The sequence below is a fragment of the Pterocles gutturalis genome, unplaced genomic scaffold (assembly GCF_000699245.1).
Source record: "Pterocles gutturalis isolate BGI_N339 unplaced genomic scaffold, ASM69924v1 scaffold17240, whole genome shotgun sequence".
NCBI classification, from domain to species: Eukaryota; Metazoa; Chordata; class Aves; order Pterocliformes; family Pteroclidae; genus Pterocles; species Pterocles gutturalis.
This window is the reverse complement of record NW_010141151.1, coordinates 1-18,221: the sequence shown is the minus strand read 5'-3', so window position 1 is coordinate 18,221 and position 18,221 is coordinate 1. Positions and strand designations below refer to the sequence as shown.

General features: G+C 41.4%; 1 protein-coding gene across 1 annotated transcript; it reads right to left on the bottom strand.

The window, feature by feature from the left end:
- Positions 1–2,493: 2,493 nt before the first annotated feature.
- LOC104469439 (putative RNA exonuclease NEF-sp) lies at positions 2,494–16,805 on the bottom strand. Its single transcript, XM_010083938.1, has 18 exons — positions 16,688–16,805; positions 15,675–15,801; positions 14,722–14,806; positions 13,211–13,360; positions 12,958–13,046; positions 11,976–12,091; positions 11,025–11,163; positions 10,356–10,450; positions 9,435–9,537; positions 8,694–8,830; positions 8,322–8,430; positions 7,870–7,980; positions 7,609–7,746; positions 7,004–7,096; positions 6,273–6,492; positions 5,562–5,755; positions 4,854–4,963; positions 2,494–2,718 (listed from the first exon to the last, which is right to left on the bottom strand). The coding sequence occupies exons 2-18, from the start codon at positions 15,738–15,740 to the stop codon at positions 2,649–2,651; spliced, it is 2,025 nt and encodes a 674-aa protein (XP_010082240.1). The 5' UTR covers positions 15,741–15,801; positions 16,688–16,805; the 3' UTR covers positions 2,494–2,648.
- Between the last annotated feature and the right edge of the window lie 1,416 nt (positions 16,806–18,221).

The window sequence follows — 18,221 nt, the reverse complement described above, 5'->3', positions numbered from 1 at the left end:
CAAGAGTTAACCCTGTATGATCCAGTTTTCTCGCGATGAATGTATTGTGTCATGGAGCAGGCTCGTGCTTCCTTTCAGACAGCAGCATCAGAAGTGCTGTGTAAATGTAATGCTTGAAAATGGCTGGAGTAAATTCTGTTTCATGTAGGATCTTTTTTTTTTTTAAAGGAATGTGGCCAAATTTGAAATTACAATCTAGAGGAAAAGTGGGAAAAGTTCAAGATGATGCATCTACCGAGTCCCATTTGGTTTGTAGTTTTACAGTTACTTTTCTTACATCAAATTTTGCTCACCGTTGTTGTCTGGAACAGAATGGAAACAGCATCTTATACAATGTGCAATCTAAGGCACAATGCAAATAGGTTGTAATAAGAAGGTTGTCTTTACTTGATAGCAATCCTGAGTGCAATGTTTTTGTCGTGTCCCTTTTGGAAGAAGAGCATTAAGTGCAGTCTGAGGTTTTTTTCTTTTCTTATAAGCAAAGCATTGGTTTGTCCATTACTGACTTCTTGTGGAATTTGTGCCAGATGTATATTAAATATTTTGGTGCTTTTTCTAATCCAAGCTGCCATTCATTTACCTGTGAGATTATTGTACTTCTGTGTATTTTAATGACCAATCCCTTAAAGAAAAAAGAAATCCTTCAGTCACAATGTATCCTGACTACTGTAGCTTTGTAAATGATCCAAAGCTTCTGGGTTTCCTGTGTTCCAGTAAGGTCTGAGGGGAGGAAGGGGAACAGCTACAGAAATCTAATCCACTGGAAAGGGAACTTGCACGCTGTTCTGTGCATTACTGAACAAATGAGTAACATTTGTGGTGTTTACAGAATGACACGTTGGTGTTCACTTTTTTGTGCTCAAGCTTTGTACAAAATGTCTTATTTAAAGCTGAAGTCCTTTTTACATTTTCAATTAAAAGGGGACAAATTAATTATTTTTTCATGCCTATAAATAGGACTCTTGCTAGTTTTATTTGTCATCTCCACAGAGTTTCTCAAGCAGGAATCCTGGATGCTTTGCCTAGTCCTGGGAAGGAGGTGACCACACCATTTTTAAGTGCATGGAATGAAAACACTTTTTTTTTTTCCCAACTCTGCAGTTCAAGTGTCTACGAGAAGCTGGATGTGAACAGGCTAGAAGGAGTATATTCTTACAGAGGGAGGAGTGCTGAGGTGAGCCTGCCATTCACCCCCTTCCACCCAGCTCTCTGCCGGGCTGGGGTCCACAAAGGGAGCTGGCAGTGCTGGGGGAAGGGACCGACTCTCTCACATTTTGTAGTGGCACTGATGTTGATGCTTATCCCAGTTTGCAATAGCTACAGCCAAAGGACTCCAGGCTCACTTGGAGTGGATAAAAGTATCATTTAAAAGAAAAAAAAAAAAAAAAAAAAAGGCTGTGTTCATCTTGCTTAATTTAATTTCAGTTCTTTTTGGGGCTTTAAATTTAGGTATGAACAACACTGACGTGAGCATCTACTGCCCACTTGCTCGTGCTGCCTCTGGACTAGTGCCCTTCTCTCTTTTGCCTTTATTTTTGCCTGCTCCTCCATGCAGCAACTCACAGCTTCTACTCCCTAAGTTGCTCTTTGCTCAGGAGCCCAGCACAGTGAACTTGGGGTTGGAAAGTAGGAGGGTGTATATATTCTATCAGCTGTATTTAATAATTTCTGGAATAATAACTATTTCAATTTTATCTCAGCGCCTATTCTAATTCAAGAAATCCTTTGTCTCGTGTTCAAACCGTTTAACAAACATTTTTCTTTTTTCTGAGAGCTGGAAGCTCTCCTAGGCATCCGCGTGCTTGGAAATTCCCTGTGTTAACAGGAGGAGCTCGAGCAGCCTTTATTTTTAGTGGCAATGGCTGCAAATCACCTCATCCTACTGCTGGTAGCGTACCGAGGCTACTGCAACTCTGTGCTTCCAGCTCCATGCTGAAAGCAATGATGTGTGAAGTTTGCACAGATGTGTGCTTTCCTTAAAATGGCCCTTGTCCTTCCCACAGCCACACTCTAACTTCTCTTTTTTCTTCTTTTTTTATATGTAAGGGGTGTGGAGGGGTGGTCAGGGAAGGAGGAGAAAGTAGAGATTGTCCAAGAATTATGAATCACCAATTCCTCCTTTCCATGGACTAAGTACAGTACTTTCCCGGAAAGGAGGCAGCAACTCCGCTTCAGAGCTGGCACAGCACACTTCCAGAAATCCACACCATTCCCGAGAAGAGCTTTTAACCGCTGAGCAGCTGTTGCAGGTAGTACATTAACTTGGCTTGCTGCTTTACAGCCTGCAAGGCTTCACTGAACAACAGCCCAGCTGGTACGTCCGTCTCCGGCAATGCACAACTTGCTGAGTTATGTCTTCCCGGCCAACGCCGATGGGCTTTTATGCAACACTGCCCCTGGTCTGCCCCCAGCTCTTCCTAAGCACTTGCCTGGCTCACCCGCTGTCAAGGAAAACTGCCACAGCGAGAAGGGTTAATGGAAAAGGTTTTGTGCTTTAAGATGTTTTGAATAGCTTTTATTTTTAGACTTTGTAAAAGATACAGAGTGAAAAGCTATTGTTCTTAGGGTAAGAGATCTTTACAAAGACATCAATATTTAAAGTAATTTAAAATATCTTAACAAAAGAGACTGCTTAAAAACTTGGCAGTTTAACAAGCACTCCTCCCTCCGTCATCTTTTATTCCCATCAGACCAAGGCCAGATTGTGATCCATGCATGCTGCAACATAAACAAGAGGTGTGTTATTTCTGTTCAGAGCAGCCTTGATGCACATAAGTTTGCTGGTCTGGGAGTAAGAAGTCTGCACCCCCCAGGGTCAGCAGATTGAGAAAAAATGGTCATGTGCGTGTTGTGTGTTTTTTTTCCACCCAACAATTATTTGACAATCTCTTTAATCAGGAAGCCTCTTCTGGCCTGCCAGTCCTCTGGGAAATAAAAATACAGGAACCTCACTTGGCAAGAAGCCTCTTTGAAGGCTGGGCTGGAGCTCCATTCTAACCCACTCGGCAGCCTGAGACACAAACCCAGACTGTGGGCTTCTGTAGGCTCCCGGTGGATGCAGACTCCTGAATGCACCTGTTCTGCTGGTGGGATTCATACCCCTCGGTGATGTAAGACAACAAGCAAGCTTGTGCCCAGTGAGGGTAGTTTGAGATGGCCCTTGAAAGTACGTTTGGACCTGCTGAGGCCAGTGAAGCTGCTGCACAAGATACAGGGTGTGGCCTGTAACTCCACAGCCATCCTTTTCCGGGGGGGGGGGGGCTGCCAGGTTAGCACACAAAGTAACTGAGATGACACAGTGGTGTAGAGAAGAGGCAAAAGATTGCTCAGCAATTTAAAAAAACTGCCTCAGTTATAGCCCCAAAGGCAGCAGCAGATTATCAAAGGACCACATGCACTACTGTCCACAGAGGTCAGCCATCTGTTCAGGCCTCCCCCCGGCTGATTTAAACTGAGGCAGGACTGGATACCGAGCCGGTGCAAGAAACCATTTGCAGATGGCTATGTGCCATCAGCACTTCTCTAATAAGGTAGGAATTGCTGCTGTCTCATTTTGTATGCTACTAGTCTTTGGTGTGTGTGGGGAAAAAAAAAAAAAAAAAAGCTTAATGATTTTTACTTAGGACAAATTATTAAAAAAAAAAAAAACTAAAAAAATATTATTTTTTTGAAAAGGTATTACAAATTGAACAATTCGAGCAGATCATGCCAAGAGCAGCCCTTGGCATGTAACCTTGCTGAAACAGTTTGTCACTGGCATTAAGCCTAAATGTACTCTTGGCTAAAATGCATCTCCCTTTTAGGGACACTGGTCCAGAGGATAATACACCATCATGATTCTTCTCTGGAAGCTTTGCAAGTTAAGAGTAGGGACCCTGGCCTGGCTGCCTAGCCAGGGTGAAGAGATGCTGCTGAGCAGCTCTGTCTCCCTGTTTCTATTTCAGGGCATGTCTTCTGTCTCCACAAGGAATGGCACCCCTCCTGTTGAAGGGAAACTGAAGAAAAGCCAGGGTAGATGTGACCTTTGACTGTCTGAACAGTGACAGGGAGAGAACAGAGAAGACTCCTGAAATAAGTATGTACTCAGTAACTAGGGCCTTGTCTGGGAAAGGTTTAACCTTTCTGATTAATATTTAAGCAGTGAATGACTGTGGCAGTTCAGGCCCCAGGTTCTGAAATGCAGGAAGCCCACCCCATCTGGGAACATCCCTGATATTAGTGCTGAAGCCCAACTCAACTCTAGGACATGACTTTTCCTATCAGAGATGAAGGACTCAATGAAAGTGTTATTTTTTCCCAACCATGTTCCTTATGTAAGATGAGGGCATAAACCATTGCCTTCATCAGCTATGGCTAAAGCGCATACATCAAGGTACCACAAGCCAATGGGTACATGGTGACTTGTGTACAGCAGTGAGGTGGTTTTAAAAACACCCAAACCATTAAACCCCATGAAAACCACCCCAAAAACTGGCTGCTGTGGAAACTGCTCCATTCTCTCATGGGCACATAAAACTTACCTTGCTGTCAAATAGTGATGAAACATCCAACAGGGGAAGGTAGGTGAACTGAGAAGACCTGTATAATTAATCAACACTGTGTACTTCAGCCTTGCTAATCTGGAGCATCAGCTACATAAGCCGTTTCAGCACTTGTGCTTGTTCTGGATCCGGCATGGCTTATGGGCAGAACTTACCGTTCAGGTTTTGTTGGCCTCACATGCATGTCAGACTGAATAACTAAAACAGCTTCTTCAGGCTTTCACTTCCTTGTGCAGGATTTTAATTTTCAATAGATAAAAATATTTGGCTATGTATTTTCCTTGCCTCTGTGCAAAATAGATGACAAATTACCTGTTCACTCCAGGAAAGAGAACAATGCACAGGGTGTTATTCTGCAGACTTCTATAAAGCTTTTTGATATGCTGGTCTAACTTCTTCACCCTTTTCCTTAGATCCTGCTCCTGCATAACAGAATGTAAGCATTAAAATCCCCAATTCGGCTGCAGAGCTATAGCAATCACACTTAGATGTGCATGTGGCAAGACTGACCCTCGGGCAGTGTCAGGGTGAGGACAGCAGTGATTCTGTTACTGGGTGGCATGTGGCAGCGCAGTGGCTCAGCAGCAGAGAGAACCACATGCCCTACTGAAATAACACTGCAGCTTCCTCCAGCAAAAATGAGAGCTGCAACTAGAGCTGTTCCTTCCTGTAGGGCTACACAGCTCGTCCCTTCTCCCTCTCCCTCCCCTTGCTCTATCTGCTCTCAAGTAGTAGGCGTCAGTTCACTCATGCCCTGAGCAGCTCTGCCCTTTTTGCCCCCCCTCTTTTTTTTTTAAGGTTATACAGTATCCTGCAAACATCACATTATCTCACATGATATTACCTATCCAGACTGCCTTGTGGGAACCAAGCTTGGGCAGCCTCTCTGCTCCAGCACAAGGAGACCCTTCTGTTACACACAGCTCTGCAACCGAAATCTGCTCAAAGTTACCAGTCCTGGTTCCCAGGGCAGTACCTCCTCACTAACTGCAATAAACATCAGCATAGCCTTAAACTCACAGCCTGAGAGAGTCGCTCCCCTTTCTCATAGAAGATGTTTCCACCTTGTGTCCCATCGGTGTGATTCATTTGCCAAATCCATCTCCAGAGGTGACCTGAAGCAAGAGCATTCCTACTTCTTAGTCTGCTACCCTTTGCTGTCCATCCATTTATCACTTCAAGGGCATCCACAGCACTCTGTGATTTCTGGAATTCTGAAACACAAAGAGAAGGGAAACATGCTTTGGCAGTGATGTAGCTGCCCTGTTGCTTAGCACCTGTAGGGCTAAAGGTGTGGAGCAGGAGGGAAATGAGAAACTGAAGTCACTGCAGCGAGCAGATCCTCATTTTGCTACAGGTAAACATCTGACTACAGACATGCCAGTTAACTGCAACAGCACTCATCCGGTTGTTCTCCTCCTCTTTTTTAGATATGATTACTTCTCTGTGTGAAGCTGCACAGTAACCAGCCCTGACATTGAGGTACTGGAGCCAATGAACTATCCTGGAACTTTTCTCATTTTTTTTAAGCAGGTTTTTTTTTTTTCTTTTTAACTATTTAGCTGTAACTGCTCTGCCAAACAATACACGCATTCACTGGAGTATTTTAAATACTGTCACTTTGAGCATACGTGAGGTTCAGTAGCTCTTGCAGTGTCTGTACAAAGTCCCAGGGGCTGCTGAATGAGCTTAGCTGAAGGAAATAAGCAGGCTCTGTCTGAAGCTACTTACTGAGGAAACAGCAGTTCCTGTGCTTTCCACTCTGGAGATCCTTTGGCAGGAAAAGTGTTTCCAGGTCTTTCAATTGGCCAAATTCTTCTTGCAAGTCTGTCTCCGTTAATGACTTCTTTAGACCAGCAACATAAATCATGCCTTCGTTTTCTACATCCAGTTCTAGTTCCCTTATCAAAACATCACAGTCCAGCATTGCTGCAGTGACGGGTCTCTGAACCTGGGGTGGATTTTTTTACAGCACATCAGCTCACGCAGCTCCATGTTCCGAGCTTCTAATAATTTTTCTCCCATTACCAAAAGATGATGAGCCATCTTCCCTCCCTTGAAAAAAAATATGACTAATGAAGGCTAACTAACTTCATTAGTCATGGAAAGGGGAGAAAGAGAGAGAGCGAAAGAGAGAGAGAAGTAGAAACACTACAAAATTAAGAACCCCATACTTTGTATAAGGCATTTTAACAGCCTGTTACTGGGCTCTTCCTTTTAAAGCTGCAGTTGGAGGTCAAAATGCTTTCTAACCCCCCTTTCTGGTGACAGGCAGAAAGGAAAAAAGAGGGCTATAACCATTTCCTTTCTGCCAGTGGCCCTAAATTGTCCAGGGACAGGGAGATGCACAACCATCCAGCATTTGCCAGATGCTACATTGTGAGCAGATGTTAAAAAGAGACATAGTGGATGCTGTTCCTGTGCTCAACATAGCTTAGGCATTTGGTATTTGTTTTCTTTACCTTAATGCAGGATCCTGCTACCTCAGCTCCATTTAGGCTTTCCACAGCAAGCTGGGCAGCTTCCAGCACTTCATACTGGATACAGACATAGGGCTTGAAACAGAACGATAAGATACTTCAGGCTTATCAATAAAACACATAAGCCCTCCCTTTTTAAAAGTCAGGTCTCAATAAAGTTGTGTTTTATTTTAAAAATAGAATATAAAAAGGCCTGGGGGTTAATATATGTAACACTGCATATACTGTAGCTGATAAAAACAACCTCCAATTAGCTTATCAATAACAACTTTTTTCTTTCCCTGACCATTAAAGGCCTTAGTATATCAGTTCTCTCGAGAGTGACAAAAAAGCATCTCAGCTTCTCAAATGCTCAAAGCCCTCTAGCTTGAACAGCACAGTTAAGCCACACAAGGTGTGTTTATTCTTGTCATTCTGTAGAGCAGCTTTTAGAGATGCTGAATTGTTGTAGCTTTTAACTAAATCACCAGGGAAAAAAACCCAAACAGAGTAAGTGGTATTTCAGTGCTTCTAATCCATGTCTTTCCAAGAGATTATTTGGGCCGTCCATGCCTGTCAGCAAGCTTAATGCTTTCGGTGCTCCTCACCTGGTATGTTTCAGTTACCACTGTAAGAGATCGGATTGGTCCACATCTCCCAAATTCTTTTTTCACAGACTTCAGGCAAAAGCTTTCTTCAAAAGGACCTGCATAAATTGTCAGCATGTCAGTCAGCTTGCTCCTCACCTGTAGGAACACAGATTAGAGAACGAACTTCACAAAGCAAAGGAACTAACTACTTGATGCCTCTGGATAAATAACATCTCTTTTCAAGCTCAGCAACGAAGACTATTCTCAAAAAAATAGTACCTTTTCACAAAGTCCTGCAAGAAGGTGAGATGCAATGTACTCTGGACCCAAACTGAACTGAATGATACTAAATGTGGACAGGGGAACATCCTCTAAGGCTCTCTGAAGAATCTGGAGGGAAAAGAGTATAAAGGCTGAAAGAGGTGCAAGACAATTATACTGCAAAGGATCAGAAACAAAGCTACTGAAATTAATTCCCAACTTCAATTTTCATTATTGTCCACAGAAGCCCTCAGGCAGAAATTCTTCTTTAATGAGTCATGACAGTATGTGGAGGATCAAAGCTTATTTCCGAAATGTTAAAATGGATTTAACTAACTTGGTATTAACACTATTGCTAACACTACTGTCAGTCAGCCTTTTAAAAATAGGACTCATCTACCCACCCCCAGAACAAGAACTTTGAACTACTTTGATGCTTGTTTAGCCCAACCCACTCTAAGTCCATTCACCTGTTTGTTTGAAGTGCTCAGGTTACTCTGACACAGGCCAGAAGCATCTAGTTCCTGTCTGCCCAAAAGGAGGGGTTTTTGGCCAGTCACCTGCAAGCAGTCTAAAAAACTAGTAGAAAGCAAGCTGTTGTTAATCACAGTACTTATCAATATGATGAATTAAAAGCTTTCAAGAAGTGCTTGTCAGAGAAAAATGCTACAGTTCATTAAAGAAATTTGAAAGAATATTCTTGTCCTCAACATCAAAAGAAGCATAGAAAATGCTTTGTGAAATTTAAGATGCTGATGGCTTCTGAAAAACATAACACACTTCTTTGATTTAACTGGGAATTCAACTGAAGGAAAAACATGCACATTTGAGAATCTTATTACCATGGTTTGGATACATGTGGAGGCTCATTCAACTGTTTCTGGACCCTATATCTTTGTGGCTCTAACGCAGCTTTGTTCTGTGAGAGCTCAGCCAGTTTTTCAGTTGTCAGAAGCATCTCTAAGTTTAGTTCTGCTACCTTGGGGAAAGAAGAAGATTAGTAGTTGGCTTTCATCTCAGCTAATTGTAGCTAACCAGAAAGCATGTGCTTTCTCTATGAGTCACCTAGGCACACTCCACAGCAGTGAAGAAACACAGCCATTAGTTTCTTGCCTTATTATTTTCTGTTGTCATTCTCAAGCATGCAGCACTTACAGCGTCAGCCAGCAATCATCTCCAAAAAAAGTCTCAAAAATCAACAAAACAAGCAAGAGACTCATATATCACTGCCACAACATACAAGGTCTCTCAGTTCTTTCATCTTGAAAAATGACAGGCAGTACTGTAGGCTGAAGTGTCTGAATCCTTCTTCACCCAATGCCTCTCTTCAAGATCAGCAGCAATGCTGATTCACATCAATGTCTGAGCACTGAAACACTGGTAATGCTCCAGGTTATTAAGATACCAGGATATATGCTGAAAGTAATAAGCTGTCAAAATTGAAGCCTCTATCACAGCTCTATTTTCTCTTTTAAATCAACAACAGGATGGGCAGGAATGTTTTGGTTTTTTTTTTTATCCTTCATAAGCATGACTTCCACATTCTGTGATTAAAGACAGAAATCTTAATTAGATATAGCTACCTTTGCTGGTCCTTGCTCAATAAAGAATTGAGCCAATTCCAATGCAGCTCTAGCATCTTCTGCAGGATCATGCCCAAGCTTCTCTTCACACTGAATCTCCTTCCTAGGGCATCAAAATTAGGTGTACAGGCAGGTTATCTGTTTTTCCACACTGACCAACATCCTGTCTTTTCTAAACTGGGTCCTTTTCGGGCAAAATAGCTTTCCCCTCTCCAAAAAGGATTTCAGTTCTGTGCAGCAGCATTCTTGTGAAATATTCCCATAAGTTACTGCAAGAAATGTTTTTGCAATGTTAAGCAAAACACTATTTGACAGAAGCAGTGCTAATACTTGGTACTCTGATGCATGGCTGTTTTTAATTTTACTTCTTGACCAATGACCCAACTCAAAATTTGCACATAGACAGGGAGGCAACCTCCAACGCGGTGAAGTTTGGCCTTGCAGAGTATTCCTATTCACTATGTGAACGGTGAGACCTGTATCATCATGCTGTACTACCCAGGGGTAGCTAGTACACTGCGGAATATGACTGAAGTCACTAAATCATACTTTCATACATCAGCCTTTCTTTCTTGCTACCTGCAACAGATCTCATTTGTGTAAGCCAGAGTGGCTAGCTGCTCTACAAGTCAATGCACTGGTACTGCTCCAGACCTGCAGAAAAGCTAGTTTTGTGAGGACTCAAATCTGGTTGGGTCACAGCGTCCCTGCTTGCTCAAAGACAAGCCAATTTATTATGCTGCCTGATGTTTCAAGCAGGCAGTAAATTCTTCTTTACCATGTCTATTTGCACAGCCTGCTCCTTTCTTTTGAATTTCAGTGAAAAAATAATTCTGATGCTACGAGTGGAAGAACAAGACTGTATGACTCCCCCCATGACAGTTCTGAGTATTCCCCATGACAATACAGTAATAATCTTACCCTAAAACAGCTTTGGCTAGAAATTTTAGCTTAAATCTTCGACCTTCATTTCTGGCAAAAAGCAATGAAGTATCAATAACACTAGGGTGGATCATCTGGAGGAGAGAAAACATCACTAATTTAAGAAGAGCAGTCATACACAATTGGGCAGTAACTCCATTGTTATCTGTGCCTCTGCCTTTTCATTTCAGCTGCCAGTTTCTCACTGATAGAGAACTGGTCCACAACGAGAGAGAAGATGGGAATAATGAAACAAGCCCAACTCTCCATTCTAACACTCCATTGGGAAGATCTAGATTGGCTTGGAAAGATTATTTATTATTCAAGCATTTTAGGCTGGTTAAATTAAATATAGGAAGGACTTCACAGTTCTTCCTGTGACAGAGCTATCAAAAGCACCTGAACGAAACAGAGAGGTAAAGCTTCTGTTGCAACCGTATCTATGTCTGGACAGACCCCTCCCTTCCTTTCGGGTTCTGAGCAGCCCCTTGCCCAGTTTTATAGCTGTAAGGAGAGTCTTTCTCTTTTAAATCCTTACAGACATAAGGCTATTCATAATAAAAAGCAATTAACAAGTGTTCACTAATAAAAAGAGGAATTGTTTAGAGTTTTCAGGTCTGAAATTAGTATCACAGGGGTGGAAAAAAATACTGTTAAAGGCATACTCACTTCCAAAGCCTGGAGATCAGAATTTAAAGAATGACCCACCAATACGGCATCATGGGGAAGCATTTTTTTAATTCTGGTTTGGATGTCTGGCAGTCTTGTTTTCACTGGAAGAAGCATTTTCTTTGTGACTCCTGAAAATCTTCAAAAAAAAAAGTTGGATGAGGTAAAAGCAACACATTAGTAACAGCACCTACTGGAGAATATTACAAGCAGGGCATGTAAAATATAAACTCGGTGTAACTGACAGAATGTTATTTACTGCTTTCTGTTCCAACATCAGAAGATACATGCAGGTATATTAAACTGCCATAAGTGCTTCCACAGTTGTTTTAAAAGCTTATCACTCTCAAATACAACTTATTCTTAAGTGATGCAGTTCTTAGCATCAGGTAGCAAAGGTAAGGAACACTACAAGACCGATGGTGGAAGAAGATCCTTCGAAGTAACCTGAGGGCACTGGCACATCACCTCCTGGATAAAGCTGGGCAAAGTTTTGGTGAAGACAAGACTTGAGTTTTGCTTGCTTTTGTTATAATCCTGATGTGTGAAAGCTGATCAGCTGCTCTAGTCATTTTTCACAGAAGAGCAAAACTAGCTATGGAGCAGAAAGATGCAGACTGCAATCCTGTGCTCTTACCCTCTATCCTATTTTATAGCCAGCAGTAAAGAGTAACTTGTCCTGTGTATCATTAATCTGTAACAGAACTTCTCCTAGAACACTGCAGAATGACAATGCTTCTGCCTACCCACATGGGTTCTATGTAGCAGAGACCGTATACGTAATGTTGGTTATTGTAATCACAAGGCAAGAACAGTATTCTTAACACTGAGTAAAATGCACTAGACATCTGTGCAAACCACAGCCTTCGGAAAGGTCCTGTGTAACAGGTTTAATTTGAAAGGGTTGCAGCTCCTAAAGACAAAGAGATAAAAAACTTCTGTGCAAGTCACCTTGTGCGGTAGTTCACTACTGTGCTCTCAGGTTTGACGAGTTCATTCAAGAGGCACTGACCCTGTGCATCCACCAAGGAGACACGAGTGACTTCATTCCCTTTTGCAGTCAGGCACTGTCAGGAAGAAGCGGAGGCAGTTGTTGAATGAACACGCCCCTGCCACTCAAAAAACCATAGCTAACATTGGCTTTGGCTGCAGACAGCATCACTACTAAGGAATTACTTGACTTACAGATGTACCACGCTCATAGCAAATTATTTTACATGCTCATAGCTAATTATTTTACCCTGTAGCATGCTTCATTTTAGTTGTTGAATGCCCACCCTAAGCACAGCCAACACACAGGCAAGCACAACACAAGGAAAACCATTATAAAGAAGTGCTGATTTCACAGAATCAGCCTGTGCTCTGCACCACAGAGCTGTCACTGGGAGCATCTTCACCAGAGAAGACGCACAATTTAAAAGCCAAGCCTGGGTTATATCACTAGTTACACAATGCTGATGCCAAAGAGGCATCTCTGCAAGGTCAACACTGCACTAAAGGAGGAATCTTCACCAGACTCTGCTGCCAGAACTGTGATGGCTAAAGGAAGATATGTGATAGGGAAGTACCTTCCTCTCTCAAGCCTCAAGCCTTGGAGAGGGCTGGGAGGAGGAATTCCACAGCAGCCTCGGGGGTTACTGCAGCATTGCTGATGGGCTTGGCAGACCCAGCCGCTGCTCTGACAACCAACGCAGAACTGAGCTCTCTGCTGCACTGCTCAAAATAATATTTATGCCTTGTCACCAGAACCACTTCCTGAGTCCTTCCCATGGCTGCATTAGCACTGGTACCATCAGCGAAGGGACTGGTAGCAGATATTAATGTATCAGAAGGGGTTTAGCAAATACACAGTGTGCTTTGCTCACTTTGGAATAGCTGGTAGGAGTCCAGTTGCTTGACTATATTTTGTAAGGGCACACACATTTATTTTTACCATTTCACAATCCAGACCAAAGAGGGGGCTGCTGTCCGTCCTCTGCTGATCACACTCTGTAGATATATAGCCCTTACATCCAGGGGAGCCTAGAATTAAAAGATACCCACGAATAAGAAACAGACCTCTCTCTTCTGAAACTCATCATGTATCTTATATGACCAAACATATCACTAACCATCAAAATTAAAACAAACAAACAAACAAACCAAAACACAACAAACCAACCAAACAAAAGCCCTCAAAGACTGACCTTTTATGGGATAGTCATTTTTCTTCTGCTCTTCTAAAGTTAGAGTATAGCTAGTAAGGCCTCTTTTTTTTTCTCCATATTTCCGAATGATGGGATCACATTGCAAATCTGAGCTTTTAGGAATACGTTCACTGCTAACGCAAGTCAAACCTGTAAAATACAGAAGCATCTGTCAAGCACAAATAGCACTTCCTACTTGCAGTCAGTTTTATGCATTAGTATGCAAAAAGAGGCGACACAATTTCAAAGGAAAACACTACCTGGAACAATAAACTGGAGATACAGATAGATAGATAGACGGACAAATAGATTGTCTATCTCCAGTTTATTTTTATACATATCTCCTTCTCTCCAGTTTTTATATCTATTTCTACTTTACATCTCATTTATTGTGTGTATATATATATACACACACACACTATACACATTATATATACATAATTATAGATACACAATACTATAAATAATGTATGCAGCATATATACTACATATCTATATAAAATATACTTGATATTCAGGATACTTCAATCTTTTCCCAGTTCAGCTACTGACACTGCTGGCTGATTCAGAAGCAAGTCACATCACAAATCTGTGTCTCACGTTCCTTTCAGAAATAGAGGGAACAAACTTGCCTCGTAAGCATGACAACATAATCATCTGTTACTTCATGTAAGCTGTAAAATAAATTCTCTTTTTTTTAATACCTTCTCTGTGAAATTCTTTCCCTTAAGCATCATCAGGAGAAAACGTGCTCTAAGTATGGCTCACAAAGAAGCAAGCACTGAACTGACACCAGAATCCACAGCTGTATACTCAAATTACCCTGTAGGTGATTCTCTGCATATTGCACTTAAAAGAAATATATACCTGACATCTCAGATCTGTGACTGTGCAGTAGGCTTACAGTCAGGATGCCAGAGGACTTTGTCAATACATTGAAAGTAACAGCTGTTCGTTCTCCCACTTAGGACTTGAAATCATGATTCTTTGTTACACTTCTAACAATTTCAGTGAAGTTCACATTGTAGTCTCTTGCAGGTTTTGTACAAGCCTGTTGGATTATCAATCACCTCTATAAAGAGTGTAAAAATAGGAAATCAGTTGTCAACACACCTGTTCTATACCTTGATTTGCTGCTCAGTATAACAGAGAAAACTACGAAGAAATGAGTAACTGCTTAGCTTTAATCTAATTTATATCTCTGTATCTCTTATTAGATACATCTGAGAATAAAATAATCACAAAACAGGAAACAAAGCATCAGAATTTTGGATTAAACATCTTAAAAACTTTATCTCTGCTTTTTGCATTTACTTGTGACAATAAGCCCAACAAAGAGTTACTGGACTAGTTAGGGTAACTAGTCTCAGGTTTAAGCCACTGTATGTTTTCTTTTGTAAACAAGTCTACCATAGCGGCATACAGGGGTTCCACAGGATGCAAAGTCAAAAATTACTGTTGAAAGTGAATCACTGTGTCTGGAAGAGATGATGCAAAACCAAACAAGATACCTTGTGCAGTGTTTTGAGGTTTCAGGTTTGCTCCTGCTCCATACAGGCTGTCTAGGAAGTTAGTGGAAGGTGCTAATGTAAATCTCTGAAAAAAGAGATGAGTTACTGACATTGAAACAGAAGCAGAAATATCAAGCAAATGAGATGTTTCTTGATCTCCAAACCAGCAAAATTTAGAGAAGGATGGAAAAATAAGTAGTGGAAATATGTTTGGTGTTTTCCCAAGGAAGGAAAAAACCCAAAACAAACCAAACCTGTTTTAATGACAGACAATACAGGATTCTTTGTATGAAGGGACATATTTGCCTTGCCTGATACAATCAAGAAGGCAAATCTCGAGACTCTCTTTGATAGAAACAAGTTACAGACTTTCCAGTTAAGTTGTGATTTGCATTTGCTGCAGTTCAGGGAGAATTCTCTAGAAGCCTGAACTGAAGTGCATCTTCCTTTCTTCCTTCAAAAATGCTTCTTGTAACCCAGAAAATTCAAATAATTATTTTAATAATCTTTTTGGGAAATGTGAGAAACTTGACACAAGGTGCAAATAGTAAAAGTGAGATTTTTCAACCAGTGAGAATAGCATAACTCTACTGAGAGTCCCCTCACTCACTCAAAGTAAATCCCAAAGTAACTGAGATATTTTTAATCTCATTGGCATCCTGAAGATGTGAGAAGCATAATAGTCAGAGAACTGAAACATCAATACACATTCCACCTGGTAAGGTTTCAAAGACATAAGTCTTGAAAACCTGTTTCCAATATCAAAGCCTTGGCCTTTGTTCTGAGCTGACAAAGGCTACAAATAATAGATCCTCTCATTAGCTTGCCTTGAGAATCAAAGGTGGCCACTTCCTATTGGAAAAGGCAATAATTTCACTGCAGTGATTAATCCTTGGGGCATGGTTTCGGACTGGAAGAAGTTTAGAAGACAGCAATACAGTTTCGGGACTTACATGCCGGAACAGTTTTCTGAGGTGTTTGAACTGCAAATAGAACTTATAGAAATGGAGCTGGCTCATTTCATGTAGAACAATAACCACAACCCCAGCCAGGTGGCTTTGGTGATGAATACGGCACCAGCTGCAGTTCAAAAATAATAATAATTAAAAAAAAAATCAAAGCAAAACAATTATCAAGCACTCTTAAAAACAAACTTGGAACCAGCCCAGCTTTTAAGTCAGTGAATGGCAAAGTGCCAAATGACTTCAATGAGAAGAGGCTTTATGGCTTATCTCAAACAGCCACATATTCCTGGGAGCAACATAATATGGGAGACAGAGAAAGAATTGAGTTACAGCAAAATTCTACTGCAGCACATTTCAAGACATTTATACCTCATTTATATGCATCAGAATGTGAACACACGAGTAACTTCAGCTGTAGTGATGCAATCTAGTGAATTAATGCATCAAAAGTTTCACAAAATCATTTTCTGTTCACTACTAAAAATCTAAAGTGGGATCATTTTTCCCTAAAGTTTCATTTCAAGATTAACTGTATTTCACCATATTTTTGCCATCCAAGGTTATATACCCTCCTCAGCCTCTCCCCTTCCATTTCTGAGAAGCTGCCCTCAAAAAGGGCAAAGTGGTTAAAATGCTTCTCCCAAAATGCTCTAGAACACTGTTTCAATTATATCTGACATGAATTTTGTGTTCTATTAATATTTGTAACATGGTATTTTGTTTCTCAGTGTGTGAAGCTTCTTTGGTTTCATAAAATTGTTCAGTTTTTGATAAATGCATGAAACAAAACTATTAAATGGTAGAATTTTTGTCAGAAGAGGAATTCTGGTCTCTGGCCAAGTCTAACAACAACTGTATCTGCATAATACAGGTTGTCATTATGGTAACTGCGCTGCAAGGATTCCCAGACCAGCATGGTCAATATATATGCCTTCAGGTATATTTTCACAACACGTGAGGACACAAGACAGGGTTGATTCTTGAATATGAATGTGTTATACCTGGGTTGTGTTGCATTGTGGCATTTTCCCAAAGCTGCATACTTTAACAACTCATACAGCTGGTCGTGGCTGATTTCGCAGTCCTCACCAAATAAAGCTGCTGACAAGCGAGATGACTTTTCCTGTAAAAACAGAAACCCTAGTAAAGAAAGGTTTTATCTAATCACACAAGTTCATGGAAAATGAAGTGAACTGTACAGTGAAAAGAAACTATTTACTATTTGGATTCAGTCACCTACATTCAGAATAACTCTTCCACTCATGGGCAAAATTTCCTTTCAGATCACACTTTAATATTAAATTTACTATCAATATTTCAGTAACCCAGGTACTCTGTCTTCAAAGATTTACTTAATAAAGATTAATGGGATGCGTGTAGTAAGGAGATTTGCAACCACGAAGTTCTGCTCTCTCAACCCATTTACCCGCTGGCTGCTGTAGAGCTCTGGGCATTTATACAAGTGTTACATGTAGGCACTTCATGTAAGGTGTTGCTGAAACCCATTTACTTTATTTACACCAGGTGATCTGTTTTGGCAGATGGGTTTGCTGACCCCTGCAGGGAAAAAAAGGTTTCCATAACATCCAAGGAAACTGCAGGAAGAAAGCACTGAGTAGACGAGATGGAGTGGAGACTGTACCACGCAGTTCAACACACAGTTCTTCAAGCCTAAGTATACAAATTCTCCTAAAAGCTGATCAGCAAGTAAATGCATGGTTTGAGACCTCCACTGACCATACGGTCTGTTCCAATGAGCTCCTCTGAGCTGCAAAAAATTTAAAGATTATACTTTTTTTTTAGTGTGACAAAAATATGTCATCGCATACAGGGAAAAAGCAAAAAGACCACAGAACACTTCAGAATATCAAATCCCACACAATAAACAACTCCCAGAAATTGTGTTTTCCCCACCATGCTAACAAGCCTCGTGGTCGCTAATGCTGACAGAGCCTGCCCACGTGGCATTGGGCTGGTGCACTTCTAAAACCACTTGTCAATGGGTAAGAAAGCTAAACAGAGGTGGCAGTCTTAAGGTTCAAGTGGTTAAGAATCATCTAGTAGTAACTGCTAGTCCCTCATCTCTCATGCCAAGTTAGACAAACAAGCAATGACACCGCTGTTTTCAATGCAGCCTAATTACAGCTTTGCAAAAAAACCCCAACCCAACAGCAGGAGTCCCACTGCACCAAGCAGAGGCTCCCTCCCAACCACAGGGTTTCAGCCTCCAGCCGGTACAAATGAGGCTGACCTCACGGGTCGGGCACGCTTACCCCTGCCCCACACCGGGCACTGAACAGGCTGCAACCCGGCTGAGCCAGGTGTCACCATGAGGCTGAAACTGGGGGTCCATTTGTACCCTTCAGGGGTGACTGTGCTGAGCAGACACAACGCTCCTTTCAAGATCTAGGGAAAAAATGACACTGGAGAGTGTATTTTTTAACAGAATTCCTTCAATGCGAGCGCCTACACTCCAAGAGTTCATTTCCATACTTCTGCATCAGAAGCTAAGCCGCCCCTGTAGGCCAGCCCTCT

Coding starts and splice junctions, on each gene's coding strand:
- LOC104469439 (XM_010083938.1), bottom strand. CDS start 15,740: ATGAGCCAGCTCCATTTCTATAAGTTCTATTTGCAGTTCAAACACCTC. Junction 13,361..14,721: donor ACCTCAAAACACTGCACAAG/GTATCTTGTTTG, acceptor TGTATTTTACAG/GTTTGACTTGCGTTAGCAGT. Junction 2,719..4,853: donor CTCTTTCCTGGAGTGAACAG/GTAATTTGTCAT, acceptor TTTATGTTGCAG/CATGCATGGATCACAATCTG.